The sequence below is a fragment of the Carlito syrichta genome, unplaced genomic scaffold, assembly GCF_000164805.1.
Source record: "Carlito syrichta isolate Samal-C Ts95f unplaced genomic scaffold, Tarsius_syrichta-2.0.1 Scaffold314111, whole genome shotgun sequence".
Taxonomy (NCBI): Eukaryota; Metazoa; Chordata; class Mammalia; order Primates; family Tarsiidae; genus Carlito; species Carlito syrichta.
This window is the reverse complement of record NW_007258207.1, coordinates 616,592-640,785: the sequence shown is the minus strand read 5'-3', so window position 1 is coordinate 640,785 and position 24,194 is coordinate 616,592. Positions and strand designations below refer to the sequence as shown.

The window sequence follows — 24,194 nt, the reverse complement described above, 5'->3', positions numbered from 1 at the left end:
CTGACATTTAGGTGAACACATGTGATACCAGAGAATAAGATTTCCAAAACTGAGTTTTTCTGGTGATACTTGGTTATTTTGTCATATGTTTCGTGGTGGCGTTTGACCTCTTCATAGAAATCTGCACATTTGCTTTTTCAGGGTAGATCACGACCAGTCTCCAACAAAAAAGACTCCTAAGAGACATCCTGTATGGTATTTGAAGCCAGAAGAGCATGATGATCATGTTACCTAGCTAGCTCTCTATCTTAAGGTGTATCTAAACCTAGACCATCTGAAAGAGTTTGCTTTTTATACACCTTTTTTTCTTTATTGGTAAAGTTATGAATATGCATCCATTCTATAAAAAAAATTTTTTTTTTTGAGTTGGAGTCTCACTCCGTGGCCCAGGCTGGAGTACAGTGGCATGCTCATGGCCACCCCAGTGTTGACCTGCTGGGCTCTGGTGATCCTTCCGTTTTAGCCTTCCAAGTAGCCAGAACTACAGGTGTGTGCTACCACGTTCTGCTAATTTTTGATTTATTGTAGAGACGCAGTCTCGCCAAGCTGCCCGAACTGGTCTTGAACCTGCGGGCTTAGGCAATCCACTCGCCTCGGCCTTCCAAAGTGCTGAGATTATAGGCTGAGTCACTGGGTCCAGCCATTCTATAAAATTTTTAAAATATAGACAAAAATTATGAATGGAAGTATCTTGTAATCTCACCATTCAAAGACCAGGGATATTTTATTTAAGTCTGCATTGATAATATTTCATGTTTAATTGTGTTCATTCTGATACTTCACCATTATGATACTTGTCCCATAATTTGTTCATTCCTTTTATATTTAGTTCAGTAGCTAGGGATCCATTTAAAAACAACTATTATATACTTAAAGAAAGTTGCTAACTATATTAACTCAGTCAAATCTGGCTTGATTGAGAGACAGTTAATTATATGGAGATTTTAAGTATTCCCTGTTTTGTAAAAAGTTTTCTCCTTTGAGAAGCTGTGACTACCATCACTCCACCATATTTTGCTGCATGGGTGTGTCTATAAAGTCTGCTATTGAATTCATTTTACACATTATAATGTGCATCACTTTGTAAATGCAATGGGTAGGCTGGGGCTGGATTGTGACCAGAGCACATCTTAGTACAGGGGCAGGCTGCATTCTTATCTATTGCTTCCTAAACTCAATGGTATGCCCTCCAGAGCAGAAACAACATCTTTATCTTTCATTTTCCCTTAGCATTTAGCGGAGTTTGGCATAAACAATAGATGCTTAATAAAACTACCTTTGGGGCTTAAACAAGAGATTTGGTTTGATTTCCTGTGACTGGTGGGGAACATTAAGGCAATTTCCTGTAGATTGTTCACCTTACCTTTGTGTCCTTCTTGTAGTCAAGTGGCCAGTAAATGATTATTCCTAACTTGCTGTTTTAGGATGGATTTGGGGAATCTATTAAAACCACCTCCACAGGGAAGTGTATATTAGATAGTATCAACATCACGCATTGGAACTGAATTTAAAACCTGTCCTCTCCAAAAGGTATACTCATTTACTAAGATGGTAAATAAAGCAAGTAAACCAAATATCTAATTACAAAGATTGTCAGATTCCATTTAATGTGCATGCCAAAGAATAAATTAATATACATGGTAACCCATGGTGCAGTCCCTAAAATCTAGTCTTGTAGACTTAAGGTGATCTTAAATTGAGTCCTTTGAAAACATTTTGTATTTTCAGAGGTAAAGAATTATGACATTTCTCAGGGTGAATTTATTTAATGGGAGGAAATACTTTTAGAATGAGAATTCCAAAATTTCCTATTAAGTTAGAAAACATTCTCAATTTCCTGATAAGTGATATACAGGATAATGGTTTAAAAACAAAACCTTGCTTACCAAGTGGGCCAGGCACCATGTTCTGTAGGAGATGTCTGTATCCTGCTGTTTTCAGCAAACTAAGCCTTAATCCTTCATTGTGAAATAATTATTCAGGGAGGGAAATGACTCCTGTATAGGACCTAAGCAGAAAATGCCAGCAGGATGACAGGATACAAACATTTGATAAGGAACTAGCTGCACAAATAGCTATAGATGGTCTCTTTTTCGCATGGTAACCCAACAGACTGCTGATGAGAAGCAACTTGTAGAAAGTGGTTGTCCTGAACTGCAGGGAGGAGACTTGTGGTTTGGCTGCTGTCTTCCCTTATTTGCCATATGGATGAAAACTGCTTCTTTGACAATACTTCATTGGGCTTCCGTTTTCTTATTTGTATCAAGAAAGGGTTGGAGTAAATGATACCATAGGTGTCCTTCACCTGTTAGTGATATGGTGTTTTTGTTATTATTATCTGTGGTGGTAGTTTTTGAAAAACATTTTTTAATGTTATTATTTTAAGCACCCAAGTTTAAATGTTGCCGTTTATTATTTACTTGATTTTTGCATAAACTAGAAATTGAAGAAAATAATTTTTAAAACAAATACCATAGCTTTTATTAAAAAGATTAGCTCTGTTGTTTTTGAACACAAAGTATAATTAATAAATAAAATTTTTTTTGTTTTTATTGACATTTTGTGTACTGTTTATTTTCTAAACTCTTTAAATATTCGATATGCATGTGATAGATCATGTTAAATATACTTTAGATGTTGATCCAGAAAAATTTATTTGAGTCTAGTCATCTACTACAACAAATAGAAGCCTTTTGTGTTGATATTTGGTAAGTAGAATATTGTTCTTATTAATTTTGTTGAATTCTGCATTAAAAAAATAATGACAGAAACATTTTTTTCTTCTTAGAAAGAGACTTATTACAATATAGGCCAAGAGCTGATCAATAAATAAAAGGAAAGAATGTACTCTGTTATTTTACACCTCTTAGGAGACACAATTAAATATGTAAAGTTGGTCTACTTACTGAAATAATTAAAATGTATCTGCAGAAATATGGCATTGTGTGGAATAACCTCCCCCATTTTCCTTAGAGAGTGGTTTTCATTGGTCATTATACCTTTTACAGTTTATCACTGTATATAATTATATTTTAGCCAAGGGTGGTTGATTTCATTGAAATCGCTTTTTCTTCTTTCTTAAACCTAGATGACTTTTAAAAATCCTAGTAGCCATTGCTTTCAATTAAAAATGAAAACCATTCCTCTAATAATGTGCTATCATGTACTTAATAAGTGATTCCTTTAAAGAAATACAAGACAGCTTAAAATAAGCTAAGAATGGCAGAGGGAGGGTAATAACTTCAGACATAGACAAAGAAGGTCACACATGCTTGGGTCAGACTGGCTGTGTGTTTACTGTTTGAAGTGGCACCAATCTCTGAGACCTTCAAGTGTGTGAATGAGTATGCTCAGGCTGGACTTACAGCAAAGTGACACACTTTAAAGTCGTCGTTTCGACATTGAAAGTGGACTCACTAACACCAAAATCTAAACTTGTTTCCTCAAACTCAACTTGTTTGTTTTTGTATTCAGAACTGAATGAGGCCAACTTTTATTGCTGAAATTGTGTTTCCAAGTGTGAATAAAACAGGAAGTCCTTGAACAAAGCTGCCTTCTTATGGCTAGTGTTAGCAAACTAAGTTTTACACATTCAGGTTTATTGAGGCAAGTGACTTGTTGAAGTACCTTTCAAAAATTGATTTGGCTCCCTAGCAGACTTATGTGAAAGAATCATTTTTCTTCTGTTTGATATTTTTTGAGCAGAAAAATAAATTTAAAAGGGTTGCTTAGCTGAACAATTTTAGACAGACTCATCAAATCAGTTTTCAACTTCTGTCCTGCACCTTTGGGACTTTTGAAAGCTGCCAAATATTAATCATAACACCTTTAAATGTTTTAATTAGTTCAATTCAAGAGGAAGAAAGGCCATAACTTATTTTGTGGACCATTTCTGTCATTGACCCTCTCTGTGAGCCTGTAGCTGATGACTTGAAATTAGCTTTTATTTCAAGACTTGGAGTTGCGGAGAAGACGTATCTATGTTTCTGCTCTGAGGCAATAACTTAAAGCTCATATCGAAGCTCTCAGTGTTGTCATCTTTCTTACACGTACCTTGTTACATTGCCATTTATTTATTACTTCCAAGCTGTAATAAATCTTCAGAAAGGAGAATGAAGGCTTAGCAATGCCTATATAATAATCTTATACAATGAATCCTAACACTGAAATTTTGAAATATCAGTTTATTTCCCTCTAAGTTTCTGCTACCCTACCTGGCATTAGGTGAGGGATCAGGTTATGGATGCATTTGCATGCTATTAAGGTTTCAGGGGTTAACATCACAGGCTGAAGCTAATGTTGCTAATGTATGACCTTGCCTAGGTTTAAATGCCGGAGCAGGGACTCCTCAGAGCAGTAATCAGAAGGTGCAGTAATGGGAAGGTGCAATTAAAGTCAGATCAAATGATTTGGAGATCTGTATGTAAGCCAAGTTGCACCCCTCACTTGGTTGCAGATGCAGTCTGCACACATGTTGCCTCCAGTCACCTCTGCAAGTCTAGCTTGGCCCAATTAGGAACCTGGGATGGGTGCTAACGTTCATGTACAGTCTGATTTGTTATATGCTGTGATTGGGGTTGAGTTTCATTATCTATGAGTATCTTGCCTAAAGAGATGATGACCACTACATAGAATTGTGCGAGGCTTGCAGTGTGTGGAAATAGTTTTGTGGCGATGGATTTATTGGTGGTGGTTTTAACTTGTAGAACTTATTTAAGTGCAGGTAAAGAATAATGTCCATTTTTAAGTGCATATGCCTTTGCTAAGAAAGTAACCTGTCATTTTATGGAAGTTTCCCTTGTTATTTGTAGATATAATACTTTGCCAAGCAGAAGAACTCTGAAAAATTCAAGATTAGTGAGTAAAAAAGATGACGTACATGTCTGTATCATGTGTTTACGTGCCATCATGAATTATCAGGTATGTTGGTGCTTCTGTTTTTTGTTTTTTTTTTAAGTTGAGTTAATCAGACTCAGCTCTTGCTTTCTTTGATTTCTTTATATTTGAAGTAAATATCAGGATTTAATGGGATTCTATTGAAAAAGAAAGGCATGGTTCATTCTAATGCTCTAGATTTAATTTGTTGCCCTCATATTTTAATTAATATATGTAATGTATAATATATTCAAATGAAAGACTTTTTTCTCCTGCGGTGATAAACTTGCCTAGATTGCTTGGTGAGTGTTTGTGATCATTAAAGACAGAGTAAGTTGCTGGTTGTGGGCAATAATGAGACAACTTTAGAACACTAGGAATGGGTAGACTGACCCAGTGGTTCTCCAAGTTACATGGTGAACAGGCAGAAGCTGCATTCATTGGCTGTTAGATTCACTGGTTCCTAATCTTTATAAGAAACATCTGGAGGATCCTTGCAAGTGCGGATTCCTCCTTCAGGTGATTATGATGCTGGCTGACCCCCCTCTGGGAAACACTGGGAGGAATGGTGCAGCATGTGGGCTGGGTTAATCCTAACAAAAAAGTGGAAATTAGAGTCAGGGGCATCTCATATGAGCTGGCAGTGTCATAAGTATAGTTAGATAAACAAACCAGTGATACAGGGAAGGGGTTCTGTTTAGAAAAATGGATTTTGAATATAATAGTAGGATTTGGTTTCTATTGATATGGATGCTACAGATGGATCCAAGAAGAGTTGGAAAATAAGTACATAGCTAAAGGGCTCAAACCCAATGTAAAGATGCTGCATTTAATTTAATTTAGCTTTGCCAGGCAGTCCCTGTTCTAGACCTTGAGAATATAGCATTGAATAAATAGGTGTCCCAGGGAACATACTTTCCAGGGAGAGGAGACAGATGACAGTCAAGTAAATTGGCAAAATATACAGTGTTTCTTCCAGATAAAGATGATGAAATTAAATAAAAGCTAACACTTACATGGTATATTTTACAAGTCTAGTGCTTAAAAGTAATGTAAACCTCATGATAGCCCTATGTGGTAATTAATATCACTCTCCCCATTTTACTGATGAGGAAACTGAGACACTGAGAAGTTCAGTAATTTGCCTCAAATCACATAGCTAGTAAGTGGTGGAGTCAAAATTTGAACACAGAGAACCAATACTAAGTACTGTAGAAAAAATAATCGGGAAATAGGAAGTGCTGAAAATGTGTGTGTGGTTTTAAATAGACCAGCTAGGGAAGTGTCACGGTGAAGACAGCATTTAGTAGCAACTTGAATGAGGAACAAAGGAAGGGATATTAGGGAAAAGATCCTAGGCAGAGAGAAGGGCAAGTGCAAAGGCCCAAGGAATAAGTCTGATTTGCCCAAGGCACAGATAGGAGGCCAGGTTGGCTGGATCAGAATGAGTCAGAGAGAGAGAGGCATAGAAGATGAAGTCAGAAGTAACAGGAGTCCTGATTATGTAGAACTTTATAGGCCAGTGAAAGGACATTGACTTTACTATGAGTGGAAAGCTATTGAATGATTCCAAGGACATGATCTAACACTTGAATTTAACATGATCACTCTGGCTCCTGTGTTTAGGATTGCCCTTGGGCTTGGAGGGGAGGCAAAGACAAGAGGAGGTAGACCGTGTAGGAGGCTATTGGCAGTAATTTAGGTGAGTGTTAATGGTCGAATCGACCAGGATTATAGGAGTAGAGATAATGAGAAGTGGTCAGTTTCTAGGTTTATTTTGATGGTAAAGGCAACAGCATTCTGTGTGAGAGAGAAGTTGAGGAATGGCAGATGGTGCCAAGGTTTTTGTGCTAGGTACCCATAAGATGGAATAGCCATCTATGAGGATGGTGAAGACTGCAGGATGTACAGATTTGAAGGAGATGATTAAGAGTTCCACTGAGGATTTTTTGACTTTGAGATGTCTATTAGATATACAAATAGTGATCTTATGTGGGTTGTTGAATATGCTAGTCTTGATTTCAAGGCAGAGTTCTGGATTGGACATAAACATTTGGGAGTAATTAGTATACAGATGGCAGAGAAAGCCGGGAGGGTGAATGAGATCAACAGGGGCAGACAGAAAAGTAAACAAGTCCAAGATACAAGCCCCGGGCACTCAGTTTAATGTCAGAGAGATAATGAAAAGCCAGCTAGAGAGCTTGAGAAGGAGCTCAGGAGGTAGGAGTCAAGTGAATGAAATGCTTCGAGGAGAGGAGAATGCTGTCCACTCCTGCTGATAAGTCATGTCAGATGAGGAGTGAGGATTGGCTGTTGGCTTTAGCAAAGTACAGGTCATTGGTGATCTTGGCAAGGACAGTCTCACTGGAGTGGTGGGGGTGAAATGCCTGATTGGAGTGGTTTTAAGAGTGAACAGGAGGAGAAATGCAGAGACCATGAGGTCTGGAGGAGTTTTGCTGTAAAGGATAGCAGAGTCAGTAGCTGGACACACATTGTGGTGTCGAGAAGCTGTTCTTGTTGTTGCTACCGAATATAAGACCATTTGCAGCATGTTTTATGCTAATAGCAATGAATTCATAGAGAGGGGAAAATGGGAGATGAAGGAATTTCTATGAACAAATGATGTTCTTGAGGAGGTGAGAGGATTGTGAGCAAGGACTCAAGTGAAGGGGTTAGTCTTAGATTGGAGTATGCAAGAGTTCACCTTTAGGAAGAGGTAAGGATTTAATTTGCAGATCTATGTGGGTGAATTGATGTGGTAGTGAGAGCTTCTAGAAGATTTTTTTCTGATTGCTTGTATTTTCTCAATATAAGAGGAAATGTGGTCATGAGCTGTGAGTGAGTTTGGAGGAGAAAGAATAGAGTTGACCCTTGAACGTGGCAGGGGTTAGAGGAACCGGCTTCTGGCTAAGTAAAAAAAAAAAAATCTGTGTATGACTTGATAGCCTACTGTTGACCAGAAGCCTTACTGAAAATATAAACCATCAATTGACACATTTATTTATTTTTTGTTTGCATCAGAGTCTCACTCTTGTTGCTCAGGTTGGAGTGCTATAGCATGATCCTGGCTCGTTGCAACCTCAATGCTCAGGTGATCCTTCCACTCAGCCTCCTGAGTAACTGGGACTATAGGTGTGCACTACCATGCCTACCTAATTTGTTTTTTTGTTTTGTTTTGTTTTTGTAGAGACGAGGTCTCACTATGTTTCCTAGGCTGGTCTTGAACTCCTGGGCTCAAGCAATCCTCCTGTCTTGGCCCTTCAAAGCGCTGAGATTTCAGGCATGAGCCACCGTGCCCAACCACTTGTTAACACATTTTGTATGTTATATGTATTATGTCCTGTAATCTCACAATAAAGTAAGGTAAAGAGAAGAAAATGTTATTAAGACAATCATAAGGAAGAGAAGAGAAAGGAAGGAAGAGAAAAGCTATTTACAATTTAATGCTGTCTACTATTTATTAAGTAAAGTGGATCATCTAAAGTGGGCTTTATTCTCATCTTCACGTTGAGTAAGCTGAGAGGGAGGAGAAAAAGAAGGAGTCGGTTGTGCTGTCTCTGGGATGGCAGAGGCAGAAGAAAATCTTCATATAAGTGGACCTGTGAAGTTCAAACGTATATTACTCAAGGGTCAGTTGTACCTGAGCCTGTTATTGAACTTACTTCATTGAATAGAAGGGTTAGGTAACATGCCTCAGAGCAAGTCAGATTTTCCTCGGCTTGGTCCTGATAGCCATTGCACAGGGAAAGAACTAGATGCTATGGTTATCAACTCTGTAAGCTTAAAAAAATTCAGATGCCAGACCCTCATCATTGAAATTTAGAATAAATCTACCTGGGTTGGGTCTTGGAGAATCAGTGATTTGTTTTGTTTAGTCTTCCAGGTGATTTTAATGAGCAACCAGGGTTGAATATCACTGGGTTAGAGCCTTTTTTTTTTTAAAGAGAAATAAGTCTAGGTGCAGTGACTCATGCCTGTAATCCCAGCATTTCGGGAGACCAAGGCAGAAGGATCTCTTGAGGCCAGGAGTTCAAGTCAGCTTGGGCAGCCATCTCTACAAATAAAATAAAATTTAAAAATTAGATGGGTGCAATGGCATGCACCTGCATTCCCAGCTACTCCAGAGACTGAGGCAAGAGGGCTGCTTGAGCAGAAGAGTTTGAGGCTATAATTAGCTATGATCTTGCCACTGTTCTCCAGTCTGGTTGACAGAGCAAGACCTTGTCTTGAATAAATGGATAAATAAATAAATTAAATACAGAGAAACATGTAGGTCATTCATAAAGAATAGAAAGACGATGCCTTAATAATAACATTGTTCTTGATTAATTGTTTAAGAGATGAAGTCTTGCTATATTGCCCAGGCTGGAAACAAACTTCTAGGCTCAAGCAGTCTTCCTACCATAGTCCTCTGAATAGCTGGAATCACAGGAACAAGCCACTGTGCCTCGTGTTCCTGCAATTTTTGATAGAGAACTATGTTCTGACACTGATGTTCTAGAAGCATAAGTGTATTTATGGTGGTGTAAGTGTCATTAGGTGAAAACTTCAGATTATTATTTTAATCAACATTAATAATCCCCTAACTAGTCTCCTAATGCTTTGATTTTCTTCCATATTAATTTCAGTATGGTTTCAACATGGTCATGTCTCATCCACATGCTGTCAATGAGATTGCACTAAGCTTGAACAACAAGAATCCCAGGTAAGCTTTCTTTGTGTAGTGTACAAGTCTAAATCTTATCTAGGGAAAGCAGAGAGCTAATTAATACTTAACAAAGTTTGACTTTGGAAACTTTCAAGTGTGAGTTTCTGAAATAAGATGGACTAAAATTGTCTGGCCATGGTGGCTCATGCCAGCAATTCCAGCACTTTGGGAGGCCAAGGTGAGAGGATTGCTTGGGACCAATAGTTTGAGACCAGCATGGGAAACAAAGTGAGACCACCACCTCTACCAAAAATACAAAAAAAATACAAAATAAAAGAGCCCAATGTGGTGGTACACACCTGTAGTTCCAGCCATTTGGGAGGCTGAGGCAGGAGTATCGCTTGAGCCCAGGAGTTTAAGACTGCAGTGACCCAGGATTATGCCACTGCACTCCATGGGTGACAGAGTGAAATCCTGTCTCTCACATACATAGATTGGCTATAAACTCTTTGATGCTATAATTTTCTCTTTGAACCAAGTTACATTCTTACATGGAGCAGAATTGACAACTGGTGACAACCCTAGTCCTTCACTATTCCCCTCAAGCTTTTGTTCTTGGAGGCCTGGTTCTCAGCATCCTCACTGCTAAATTTGGTGAGAAGGATCAAGTTGCCAGGACTCAGGGACCAGCAGTCTTAATAAAGATTTAGCTACACCAGTTATTGCTGAAAGCTAACTAAAATACCATCCTTCATCCATGCTTCACTTGGTATCTTTACATATATAGCTTTAATTAGAAAATAATAATAGTTGTATTTGTGGATTTCCTTTCATATTCACTTTTTATAAGGGCCAACACCATGTATTATTCATATCACAGATTACCATTGGCAGCCTGTCTTCATCAGTTTTAGTTGTTTTAATATGTTTTCCATTCTGGTGAGGTATTCTGCATTTCAAATGTGTAATTTTCCCTCATCAGATACCTCTCTGTGGACTGAATATCTGAAAACTATTAATTCACCTCAAAAATCTGATTATAAACTAGGCCTTTCTGATTTGGAAAGTGAAATACAAATTGTAAAGTCTTATTTAAGTAAAATATTAACTATTACATTTTCAAACTTCCACTGAGTAAACCTTTTGCAGCTTTGTGATTGCTTCCTTAGTTTCATGAATGTTGTTTTCATTAGGGTTGATGCTAGAATCCTAAGTAGTCATGCGTCTATGTCCCTGCCTTCCACTGCAGGAAAGTCATTATTCATTTTCTTAAGACAATTGACATTGTGGGGTATCAGAACAGTCTTTGTTTAGAGGTTGGCAGTAGATTTTATTCCAGAATAAAGATGAAATACTAAAGTTGTCTTCTGATGAAGAAATAATGCCTTTTCTTTCTTAACATTGTTTTTGAATACTTAGAATGTGTTTCTAAGTTCTCCTTCCAAAAATATTTCTAATGGAGTTTTCTTGAGTCGAGAAAATATTTTTGTGTTAGTAAAGCTGTAATCCAGCTCCTTTCAGATCTCCTGCATAGGAAGAAGGAATGATAGCAACTTGCATTTTCATATGAGATGTTTATGGATCCATCCCCAAATGAGCAGATTTGAAATATAGAATATTAATTCAATTAATTTTGAACTATTTCTGCAAATGTTATATCTCTGTCTCTAAAACCAAAGAAAAATACTTAACCAAGGATTTGTTTTTCAGCATATTCCCCAGGTTTTTCCTGTTGTTTTTAGCTCACCAGTAAGCATTATTCACCTGTTTTGTACTGAGTCACCAGATGATAGGGCTGGGAGACTGTTCTTCCCAGAATTAGTTTTAATTAGTGAGTGATTTGTGGTACTGGGAGTGGGAAATATGCCTCCCAAATTTGCTGTCTTAGACAAATCACATATTTAGAAGTCAGTAAAGATTTTAAAAAGTACTTTAATATAACTGTACCTTAGTAAAGGTTTAAAAGCTATGAAGGCAAATATCTTATTCTCATTATCTTACAAGGAACAGTGACTCATCATGTTATTTTCACTGATTTGTGTTTTTCTTTTTTTCTTCTTATCTTGACAGAACAAAAGCCCTTGTCTTAGAACTGTTGGCTGCCGTTTGTCTTGTCAGAGGCGGGCATGAAATTATTTTATCAGCATTTGATAACTTTAAGGAGGTAGGCTGTGCTATAGTTTTAATAAGAATGCTTACGTAAACATCTAATAGTTGGACATTTTTGAAGAGAATGATTTACCTTTTCATTTATTTTAGGGCTTGAGGAATATAGTAGTTAATTTTCTAAGATGTCACTGAGAGAAGTAATAAACTTAGTCTAAATTTGATGTTTTATTTCCAGGATAAATTAAAAATATTTGCAGTACTCATTTTCTTTTGGAGAACATGGAATAGCCAGTTGGAAAACAGGTTTTGTTGCATGTATATGGTTTTCATTAGGGTTAATACTTGATCATCCACCAGGTAAATTTTATAAACTCTTTTATTATAGTTCCTTTCCTCCAATCATATTTACTATCAATGTTTTGCTATGAGATGTCAATGCTATGAAAAACCTGTCAAATACAAACTCTGGTTTTAGGAGTCTAATCTTAACTAAGTGGTCTTGTCACAGAGAGACAATGAAGCAATGGACATGCGTGGTTGAAAATGGAAACTGACTATAAAAGAAGGAATGATTACCCATAGATATTAGGACACCAAGGTTTCTGCCCCATAGTAACAGAACATCACAGCCGAGATAGTAGCCGATTTCCCCTAGGGTGGTGGACAGTGTTATAGGACCAAGAAGAGTGCTTGTTTGTTCCCCTAGTATGTGGACCTATTTGAGGACTAACGTCTGAGGCTACTTTAAGGTGGGAAATTACAAAACAGTTCTTGGAGAACACTGAAGGCACTTGGAACTCCAAGTTACAGTAGGACCCTCAGCCAAGTTGTGCAGTATTCTGGCAGTCCCATTTAATTCCAGATACTTCTGGATTAAGACCCAAACTGGATTAAAATCCAGATCTCAGAGGGACTTCCAAGCTCTCTTCTCTTTCCTGAAAGCCTCTGGAATAGATCTCAGATAATATTTGTTGAGCATCTACTGTATGCTAGTGGTGTGCCAACTACACACTTGGAATCATTTGGTACTACAATAACATCTTTGGCACAAGTATTAACATCTCAGTTTTAGAGAAGACTAAACTAAAATTCAAATACATGGTTTACCCATGGTTGCATAGCTGGATAAGTGGCAGAGGCAATCAGGATTTTATGCTGCTGGTCCTGAACTTCCATGAGACTATGAAGTTTGAGCTCAGTTGTGTGTGCATTTCCTGAGGGAAATAAGGGAACTCTGAACTAGACAGGACTTCAGAGCCATTTCCCTTCCCCCAGTCAGTGCTTTAAGATTTGGACATTACCGTTTTGTTAATGCCAACTATGGAGAGAACCACATATTATCTTTTTTTTTTTTTCTATTCAGGCCCAGAGATAGGGAAAAAAATGTCCAGGTTCTAAGAGAATGATGAAGAATAATAGTGAATCTTTACATCCATGTTCTGCCTTCCAAAACAAATAGACTTTAGAGAAAAGAATGTATGAATGCTTGTCTGTGAATGTTTATAGGTCATGTATAAATATGTACATTTTACATTTATGAATAAGGAAGTGGATGGGTTTAATTTGAAAAGAGAAACAGCTGTTAATATAACTCTCAACTCTTTACCATTGGATCATATTTGAAAATATTGCATGCCATGTCCTTTCCACACTGGAAGCATTTATCATGGCCCTTATTATGATGTGGATCATTATAAGAAGCATCTGGTTATACTGCAGGTCAAATTATGTCCTAAAGTTATAATTGTGTAGAATTAGAATTAAAGCCAAGAATTCGTGAGATGAATGTTAATTTTGTTGTCTCCTGGGTAAGATAGAGACTCTTTCTTATGTATAGTTTGGCCCACAAATACTCACAGAATTGAGTTTTAACTCTCTGGTGTCAGATTGTATATGGTTTATCCATTTAGGGCATCTGGTACCACACTGCAGTCCTATGCTTGACTGTGCTCTAACAATAATCAAAGCCCAAAGGATCTGGCTACCCTAAAGCACATTACTTTATTTGCAAAAAATAGATGTTGAACTCTTCTACCACCCCTTAATCCTGCCAATGAAAACAAAGGTAATTCCTTCATCCTTCTTAGGGAGATGAACAAAATCCCAATTTACCAAAAAGGATGAAAAGTTGAAGAAAAAAGTAATCCTAAATCTAATAGCTCGCTAGTAGTAATGAGAATGAAATTAATTTTTACTTTGACTTTTTAGAGCTTTATCCAAAACTGGCCTTATTTTTGTAATTACTTATGAGTGATGGTGGGTGTTTAGGCTCTGTTTCTCTGGCATAGGCATTTGCATCGGAGGGAAACCAGGTAGACAAACCAAGCAAAGGGATTATCCTAATAGCCCTGTGAATGAGGACAAAGCAGGAACATGCTCCTGAAAAACTTTGTTCTTATGTATAGGTTCAAAGAGCTACTCTTGTGCTGGAAAAGTGCTATTTTGTGTAGACTTTATTTTTTTGAGTGTAATGCCATTCACAGCTCAGTCTTTTAAATCCTTTCCTCTTCTCTCCTTCTCCCATCCTGTTGTGAGTGGATTCTTCTTTTCTTATACATCATAATGAAGGGTGTATTCTGTAATCTTTTTAGCCAAAATTTCATTGACTTTTCTGGTTTTTAGGGAGCCTTGGAGCCATTTTTTAGGAAAAGTCCACTTATATTCTGGCATGCCTGTGCAGATAGGGTTTTGGTCAGTTACTAATATCTATTGAGCTACCCATGGAGGAGAGAGTACCATACTAGGGACCAGAATACCAGGGAGTAGGACCAAAGAGGAGTCTTTGCTTTCAGGAAGATTGTTTTAAAGCTTTTCATCCTTTTTGGCAAATTGGGATTTTATTCATCTCCCTAAGAAGGATGAAGGAATTACCTTTGTTTTCATTGGTAGGATTAAGGGGTGGAGTAGAAGAGTTCAACATCTATTTTTTGCAAATAAAGTAATGTGCTTTAGGGTAGCCAGATTCTTTGGGCTTTGATTATTGTTAGAGCACAGTCAAGCATAGGGCTGCAGTGTGGTACCAGATGCTAAAAGGAAATTTGAAGACCACGTATCTTAAGTAGTAAATGTAGCAGGATTTTTTTCCCCTTTACCCCCTGAGCCAACAAATCCATTCTGTCTAATTTGACCACCACTCATTAATTAATTCAAGTATACATTAAAGGAAAGTATCTTTAGGTTCTTAAAGATTTTTTAAATCTATGATTACATAATTTTCTCCTGTTTCAGTTAATATTTAGAATTCCAGCAAATTGGGGTTTTTATTTTTTTATTTTCAAATAACCTTGATACAAATCTTGTAATATCTGAAGTTTATGTTTTAGGAAAAGAGGAAGCACCTTCAATTCAATAGCAGGTGATGGTGGTTGGAATATTAACCCAAGGCTTTGATTATGGTGGAATTGGGGGTTGGGGCCCAAGCCTGATGTCACTGAACAAGCACATACATCTCCTCAATGTATATGATGATAAATGTGTTTTAATTACATACATTCAGATAGTAAACTTACACCATGCATGGTCTGTGACAGGCCTAAAAACATGAGTGTATCGAACAGATGACTAAATTGTTAACAGTCAACCATTATGCTCCTTGAATATTTTCTTTTAAAAGAATTAAAAAAAAAAAAAACGAAGGGAATTAGCACATCTGGTTTTGGTGTTGAAACATCTCCTCATGAAAATTTATGGTCCTGAAATGAGGATCAGGGTGAGAACAAGGAGTCATCTGTTTTTCTTTATTGGCTAATTTAGCTGCATCGAAGGACATACGACCATCTTCCCTAAATTGATTCTTTCTTAGTTGCATATATATATTCTTGAACATTGGGTCTTCTAGACAGAAAAAAATACATTTGGAAGTAAAGACCACCTTTTTGTTATTTGTGTTAGCTCGGGGTCTTGTTGACTCTAACATACAAAGGAAAGGGGTGATTGAAAGGATATCAAGAAACACACAAATTTGAAAAGGAGCCTGAAGAACCAGGCTTAGAAAATGGTCAGTCATTTCTAAAATGTGGCTGAATTCTGGCTGTGTCCTTGAAGCTGAGGCATCATAAACACTATTTGGGGTTCTGGTCATGTTTTTTCTTCTTTGCTAAATGACATGGGCCATAACTAGCAATCTACCGGTTCATTAAACTATACCTTCTGGCTAAGGATCTCAACCAGTTCTCCCTTCAGATTTATAAACTCTATTTAATCTAATTTTTCATTGGCACCTTAGGTCTTCAACCTAAACCTTGCTCTTCTCAACCTTTTCTTAGTCTTCCTACTTTTTTCCATTATGTTCTTTGATATATTTGAGAAATTGCTTTACTTTTTTTTTTTTTTAAAGAAAGCAGGATTTATTGAGAGGACAGAGAAGTTCCACAGTGGGAGGAGACCCAAAGGGGTTGCCTAATTGCCTTACTTTTAGAAAGTGTCTCTAAAAGTTTGGCAAAAAAATGCTTTGAAAATCAAAGAGGAGGCGTATTGAGGCCCCATAGACTCTGGAGTGGAGCAGCCTACTATGATACGAATAATAAAACCCTCTGAGGGCTTTGAGCCACCAGGTTACTGGGAGGTACACCTGGAATTCATCAGGTCTTCAGATCAATTATAACTGTGTTCTCATCTGCTTCTATAATGACAGCATCTGGCTTTGGGGAAAAAGCCCAAGTTTGGTTATTAAAGGCTCAACTCCTTCCCACTTTTGACCTTCCAGTACAGATAGATAGAGCCTTGTGAAATGAGTCACTCAAGGCCCCCAGCTCTCTCATACACAGCACTCTTGGCAGTAGCTGTTCTTTTTTCCGCCTGTTGCTAGAAGGCTTCCTAAGAAAGCTGATGTGTGGTTTAGCTACTGGGCATCTGAAAGCACTTGTGCTACACATTATTAAGTTGATTTAAGAAAGCCTGTCAAGTTTTATTTATAGTGGACCAAATTGGGCAGGAAGGAGAGCAGACATTTTGGTGTGCTTCCAGCCTCCCTCTGAGTTTAATCCCATCTAATCTAACGTCTCCAATATTTGAGGGTATAGGATTATAAATCTAGCACAAGACCATCTAGATAACTCCCTAAGCAGTAAAATTTTCAACATGGAGGGGAAGAGTCCTTACTTTTTTCAGTCTCATTGAATTATAGGCAGTGAATTCTCTCAATTCTCAAACTAAGGGAGTCATAATATAGAGTGTGTATATATTTCACTATGTCAGGCCAGAATTAGATTGATCTAATTTACCTAGACTCTTCTCTGTCTGGTCCATGGATCAGAAAGCAAAGTAACAGTATTAACACTGCTAGGTAAGTCTTTTTGGTCTGTTGACTAACTATTCCAGCTATTTCCTATGGATAATACAACTTAGTTTTATTAGACTCATGGATTCTGTGGGTCAGGAAGGGATTATCTTTTCTTTATTGTGTCTAGAGCCTCACCAGTGAAGATCCGATTGGGGATAAGGGTTCATCTGAGACTTCTTCACTTATATATATCTGGTATTTATGCTGTAATACCTCTCAAAGGCTGAGCTCAGCTGGCACTATCAAACAGAGAGCCTCATGTAGAACTCCATATGCCTTGGACTTCTCACAGTGTGGCATCTGAAAGAGAGCACCCAAGAAGGAGCTTCCGGAAAGCAAGCATTCAGCGAGACAGAGGTCACAATGTTTCATCTGAGGTAGTCTTAGAAATCATACAGTGTCCCTTCTGTTGTGTTCAGTTAGTTACCAATGAGGCCCCGAGGTCAACCCAGATATAAGGAAAAAGCAATGGCTTCACTTGCTGATTGTTGACGTGTGAGGGTCACTGTGCAGAAGAGCATGTGGGATGGGAGAGACAGCTGTGGCCATCTTTGGAAAATACATTTCACCTCAATAACTGTTTGAGAATTACCAAAATATTTATACAGTGGTTATCCTCTTCTATTTTCTCCCTCTTTTATATTCAACCCAATACTTGGTTTTTCCTTAAGAGTAAAAGCTTTGAAAACTTTCTGATTGGCGAGAAAAAGGATAGTTACTACTTCTTTTAAGCAAACATACTGTGGGCAAATGATATTGTAAGAGCCTTCCTATAGAAGAAAGGAGCCATTTACATAGGTTTTCCAAATTGATTTCCTGATAATGAACTACTTATTTTTTAACATCAGCATTCTTATCATATAGTAAGGAAGTAAAGGCATTTAATTTTATTTACTATTTATTTTTAATGATCTTGCTGATCATTAAGGGGTGAGTCATATTAACTTACTGGAAAAACTGGGGCAGAAATATCAATAAACGGTGGAAATAAGAAAATGAGTAAGACATACGCTCTTAAAAAGACACATACCCTTTAAAAGGGAGCCTCCCAGGCTAGCTGAGGAAGGAGGTAAATATTTTGACAGTTAATACTAAGCTCTGTAAAGGTAGATGCCAGGCAAAGGTAGATGCTTTGCCAAGAGGAGGAACAGCTAACCAAGACAAGGCGGGGAGGAGGCAAATGGGGTAAGAGCTCTCAGGGGAGGCTCCCGTAGGAAAGTGTGCCTGAGCTGAGTTTAGGATGAACAAGTCTTAACTAGATATATTCAAATGACTACAAACTTCATGACTGAAAACAACACAAATTTATTATCTTATAGTTCTGCAGATCACAAGTGTAAAATGACTCTATAGGGTGATGTTCTTCTGGGAGTTCTAAGAGAGAATCCACATTCTTGCCCTTTTAGCTTCTAGAGGCCACTTACATTCCGTGGTTCTTGACCTCTTCCTCCAACTTCAGAGCTAGCATCTTGTCTATCTCTGTGCTTCTGTTGCCAGATGGCCTTTTCTCTCTCTGACTCTGATTCTCTGGCCTCCCTACTTTAAGGACCCTTGATTACATTGGGTCTATCCAGATAATCCAAGATAATCTCCCCACCTGAAGTTCCTTAATTAAGTCATATCTGCAAAGTCCTCTTTATCATGTAATGTAACATTATCATGGGTACTAGGAATCAGGATGTGGACATCCTGGGGTGAGGAGTAACACATTGTTCGGCCTACCAGCCCAGGTAAAGAGAGTGAGGATGGCATTTAATTTTATTTACTATTTATTTTTAATTTATTGAGTTGGAGTCTCACTCTGTTGCCCAGGCTGGAATGCGGTAGCACAATCATAGCTCACTGTAGCCTCAAACTCCTGGGCTCAGGCAATTCTTCCATCTCAGCCTCCCAAGTAGGTAGGACTATAGGTGCATGTCACCATGCTCAGCAAATTGTTTCAATGTTTTTGTAGAGATGGGATTTTACTATGTTGCCCAGGCTGGTCTTGAACTCCTAGACTCAAGCAATCCTTGGCCTCCCAAAGTGCTGGAATTATGGATGTGAGGCACTGTGCTTGGCCAAGGATGGCATTTTATACCAAGAAGTTGGTGAACACCAATAAAGTTTCAAGGACTTGAGTTGGCCCTGAATCTCCAATTTTAAAGGTAGCAGGACATGGGAAGAGAAAAGTTGGTGTAGGAAGTTAAGGGCAGATCACAAAAGGCCTCATTGCTTATCCCAGAGTCTTCATACTACTGCATCGCCTGAAGGCAGCAAGGAGCAGCGGAGGAAGTGTGTTCCCCAATTTCTGGCTGGCTGGATTGACTCTGTTAGCAAAGAAACTGCTCATGTGTTTTGTTCCAGCAGTCAGTTAAAAGTGGGCTCAACATGCTGTCAGTTTGACAGAGCAGGATGTGGTTGGTGTCTGAGATTCGTTTCAGAAATTTTGCCGTCCACATTTCTCATTCCTTGGGCTTCTTGCTCCACAGATGGTCATCTACTCCCTCAGCTACTGAATTCATTTACTTCTGACGTCTTCAGTTCTTCCCTTTTCTTGTGATCCTGGGAGAGTTAAAAAAAAAAGAAGAGGAGGTACAAGAGGATAACTGTGCTCAGGGACAGACCAGATTAGTGTGTTATCTGGTACACAGTTGTAGAGCTGCTTTCTTTGCACCCTCACTTTTATTAGAGGCATCGCCTCCACACACAAGCCTGAGTACAATTTTATACAGGAGGGAGCCTCAGCCTCTATTTTAAATGTAGCAGCCACTTTTTTTTTTAGAACAGGGTGTTGCTTCCTTGTTATTTTTATTCATATAAAAATGCCACTTCTAAAACCTTTGCCAACTGTAAACATTAGCATATGTGCCCTTATTTGTATTCTTGGAAGACAGCAAGAAGGACCCTGAGGGAAAGCAGTGAGAGCTGTTGGTTATTTTAAGACCCCATAGGACCTGAGACTGGTCTTCAAATATGGAGTTGTCACTTCAAATATGGAGTGCTTCTTTGCCCTTTAGGTGTTGTGTGGTTACAGGGTACATAAGGAAGGTGGGAAACACTTTGATGTGAGCTGATTAGAAAATTGGAATCAGCCGGGCAAGGTCACTTATGCCTATAATCCCAGCACTTTGGGAGACTGAGGTGAGAGGATTGCCTGAGTCCACAGGTTCGAGACCTGGGCAACTTGGCAAGACCTCATCTCTACAATAAATTTAAAAATTAGCCTGGCATGGTGGCACATGCTTGTAATTCCAGCTACTTGGAAGGCTGAGGCAGAAGGGTCACTTGAGCCCAGCAGGTCGAGGCTGCAGTGACTGTGAACGTGTCACTGCACTCCAGTCTGGGCAACAGAGTGAGATTCCAACTCAAAAAAAAAAAAATGGAGTCAAAGCCATTACAGCTTTGGCAATATTATCTCAATTCCAAAAAAAATTAGAATGGAAGTTTTCAGTCTCTGGGCAGGATTTGGTTGCCATTGTGGCATTTATTTCTGCAGAGTAATGCGAAAGGTCTACTTTAGGGTCACCATGGTTTCTTTTGTGTGAAGGAGCTTCCTCCCCTTTGTTTTCTCCCTCACTCCACCCTGACTTGCATAGTCAGAATCCTTTAGAAAAAAAGAATCTATATCTTATAACTCCAATATTCCATATTTCTTCTAGCTGCTTTTTAAAGTAGTTTTTATATGAAGTGAAAACAGAAATAATTGTTTTTAAATGTCAAAGATTCCTGGATTATAGCATATTTTAGTAGTCATTAAGTTGCGTGCTAAGCCCTGGACACAGGGCTATGTTAACCATCTAATTAAATGAGCATTGAGGTTCAAATATAGCAGTTAAAATAGTTATAAAGTGCTAGATATTATATAAGATAAATCATATATAATTAATAGACGTGTATCTATGTGCATATCCTTACATGTCTGTGTATATTTGTGTATATATGTATTATGGGCAACTGCATGAAGATATATGTATGCATAGTAATAACTCCTAAAAGGAAACAAACAAAAGGATTAGGAGTGGTGGTGGGGCTACTATTTTTGTGTGTGTTTATTTCCGTTGCTTGGAATGTCTGAGAAGTAATAATTCCTCACATGGCTAGAGTGTCCTTAATGTACAGGGTTAGATTTTCCCTCTAGTAACATTTTGTATGACTAGTTTTCTCCTGTCTTTCCCAATGATGCTCAATTATCTTTTGTGTAACTTCTCCCTAAAACTAAGGTGTTAATCACGACTGACTTTTTTTTAGAACTATGAAATAGGCCAGGCACAGTCACTCACACCTATAATCCCCTGGGAGGTGGAAGTGAGAGGATTGCCCAAGTCTGTGGGTTTGAGACCAGCCTGGGCAACTTGGCGAGACCTCATCTCCACAATAAAAAAATTAACTGGACATAGTGGTGCTTACCTGTAGTTCTAGCTACTTTTTGGAAGGCTGAGGCAGAATGATTGCCTGAGCCCAGTGAACTGAGGCTGAGGTGGCCGTGAGTGTGCCACTGCACTCCAGCCTGGGGGCAACAGAGTGAGACTCCTACTCAAAAACACAAAAACAAAAAACTATGAAATAAAATCAAAATCCTTTGGGACTTCTTGGAAGCTATTGAGCAAGTGTATTTTTAAAAATGAAAAGCACTGTCATAGAGTCGGGAATTTATAGAAAATAAAAGGCATGATTTCTGTGCTACAGACGTTTCTATTACCTTGAGAAAGACAGGAATGACTTTAATAAGTATTTAGTTGAGGACCAAATGCATACAAGGTCAACAGTAAGAGGATCGTAACTTAAAACTTTAAAAATTGTGCTTATATTTGTACTTTTATTCCTGATTATAATTTAAACCACAGTTTTAAGTGTTGCTGCCAATGAATGGGCTTATTGAGCTCAACCCCCTATGTGAATCAGACTCAACTTTCATTTGAAATTTAAATACTTGTAAAACATAAGCCCATTTTTTATTTATGTGAAGTCCACAGTCCATACATAAGGCTTTTGTTTGGTTGGTTTCTTTCAAATCAGCAGTTGTCTTCAGAAAGAAAACGTGAGCAGAGTTCATGACTCAATTCTATTTTCTTTCATATTGTAACCAATAGTAAATTTGTTATGCCATGTATGTAAAAAAGGCATATACATATGTAGAAATAGTAAGGCTACTATTAGTTAATTTTTTATTTAATAAGAAATTTATTGTTTGGTGCCAACAGCCTAGTATGTACGTTCATTGTTTACTTAGTGCTGGCAGGCTCATGTGTGTTATTTTGTTCTCAGAGATGAAGTAGGATTAAGGAGGGAGAGGCTCAGAGTAAATGGGCCTAACTTACATATGCTGGTAAATGGCAACTCTGAGATTTTTACCCAGATCCATGTAACTCAGAGTTCATGTACCCACCTTACATAAGAGGTCATCACATTCCAAGCACTTTCTATACATGTTTGTACGTTTTCCTTAATTTTCCTCCAAAAAACAAACCTACTGGGAATGGCTAGAGATTGGGTAGATTATTGGAGTGTTTGAAGTTACTGGTAAAATTCAGGGCAGACTGGACTGTTTGTGTGGGGCCTAAAGGGAAAAGGGGCAGGTCCTGAGCAAGATGAGTAAGGAGGGAGAAACTTGATTTGGTGGAGAAGATTCTGGGAACAGAGAGATTGTGATGACACTTCTGTCTCGTGGGCAGTATAAATCAGAATATATGTGTTGGTTAACCAGGCCCATGTTACAGAAGCATGACAAGAGACAGGCGTGAATGAGGTTCTGAGGGGAAACGGCAGGGAGGTTTGAAAACTGTGACTTAAAAAAAGAAAAAATCTCAACTGGAAGATAGATAAAAGTAGGAAGAAAAGGAAAGGGGATGAAATGAACAGTTATATAGCACAGTCTATAAAATGCCTTATATATTCCGTTTCATTCTTTGGAAATCTGAGGAAGGCATTTGATGTAATTCAGGTAAATCTTTAGTAGTATTTTGGCTCTGTATAGAATACATGAGAGGGGGAGATTCTGGAGTCTGGAAGATAGATAGTTCAGTTGTTAAATGCCTGAGCCCTGGACCAAGTTTGTGGCCATGGCAATGGTTAACTAGCCAAAAAATGGAAAAAAGTCAGCAAGAGATAGGGTGAGCCACTGCACATAAGGACAGACATGAAAGAAGAATAAGAATCTCTTTAATAATATACATTTAATTGACAAAGTAACCCAACCACAGTGAACAAATTTGATCCTGGGACTTTTGTTTTCAAGTAAAGAAAATAAATTTCATTTTTATTAAATTCATTTTTTTCTAGTGATGCTAAAATGCCTAAGGTCAGATTCTTACTTGTGGACTGTAGATAATGAAGGGGAGAACAGACGTAAACTGAGGTGACTGGGGAGTATGTGTGTACACATGTGTGTGTTTGTCCAAATAAAGAAGAAGATTGTAACTAAGGAGGTGAACTCCTCCACATAGAACCTAGTCTAGAAAGAGATGAGTAAGGACACAAGGCAAGAATGGGCTAAAAGGATACTCAGAAAAGACCAGCACACAGTAGAAAGGGATGATCAAGAGAAAGAGGGTCCTGGTGCATCTGGTCTCTTGCAGTGCAAGTTCTTGCTTTGGGTGAGAAATTAGTCAAATCCTCTCTATACCCCTTCCAGTTCTACAGTTTCATGATTCTCTGTAAAATTTTGTCCACACACACCTATGTGTATAATATATATTTGTACACATATTCAAACAGTTCTGAGAAAGTTTAAGTGCTTCTTTGACTACAGATATAAAAAGATACCCAGATAATAAAATGATAGTTGCCTTCATTCTCAAGCAAGAACAAAGACGGACATGTCCTAGGCCACTTGGCAGGATAGTAGCAAACCTAATATAGATCACTTTGACTTTAGACTGTATCATGATTTTAGTCTCAAGTTCCCTTTTTGACCACCTGGAAAGTGGCTACATCAGTCCTTTAACTCTAATCTCATTTTTAAGATTGGCAGCATGTCTAAGGATCTTGCAACCTCTTAGTCCGAGAGTTAGCTGGGTGTGTTAGCTGTGCTGTTAGTACTGCTGTGTGAGGTATTAGTGAGGGCCCATCTGCAGAAGCATCCCTGGCTTGTGTAGCTTTTGAAAGACTGAGTTTTGAGTCATTTTTTAAGCTTGTCATTTCCCGGCTCCCCTGTTCTACCCAAAACTCTGTTCTGCCCACTGTGGTTCAACAGCCATTTTTTATTCCTTTCAACACAGTGGTGCATGTGGCTCCTGCCCAACTCTTTAATTCTATATATCAATCTGCCAAAGATATATAGTCATAGTTAGTTTTCATTCA

At 38.2% G+C, this 24,194-nt stretch overlaps 1 protein-coding gene across 1 annotated transcript in view; it reads left to right on the top strand.

The window, feature by feature from the left end:
• FMNL2 (formin like 2) overlaps positions 1-24,194 on the top strand; it is a 144,578-nt gene that overhangs the window by 72,560 nt on the left and 47,824 nt on the right. Inside the window, 3 exon segments of the mRNA XM_021719068.1 lie at positions 4,812-4,920; positions 9,504-9,580; positions 11,594-11,687. Coding sequence (XP_021574743.1) covers positions 4,812-4,920; positions 9,504-9,580; positions 11,594-11,687 — 280 coding nt within the window.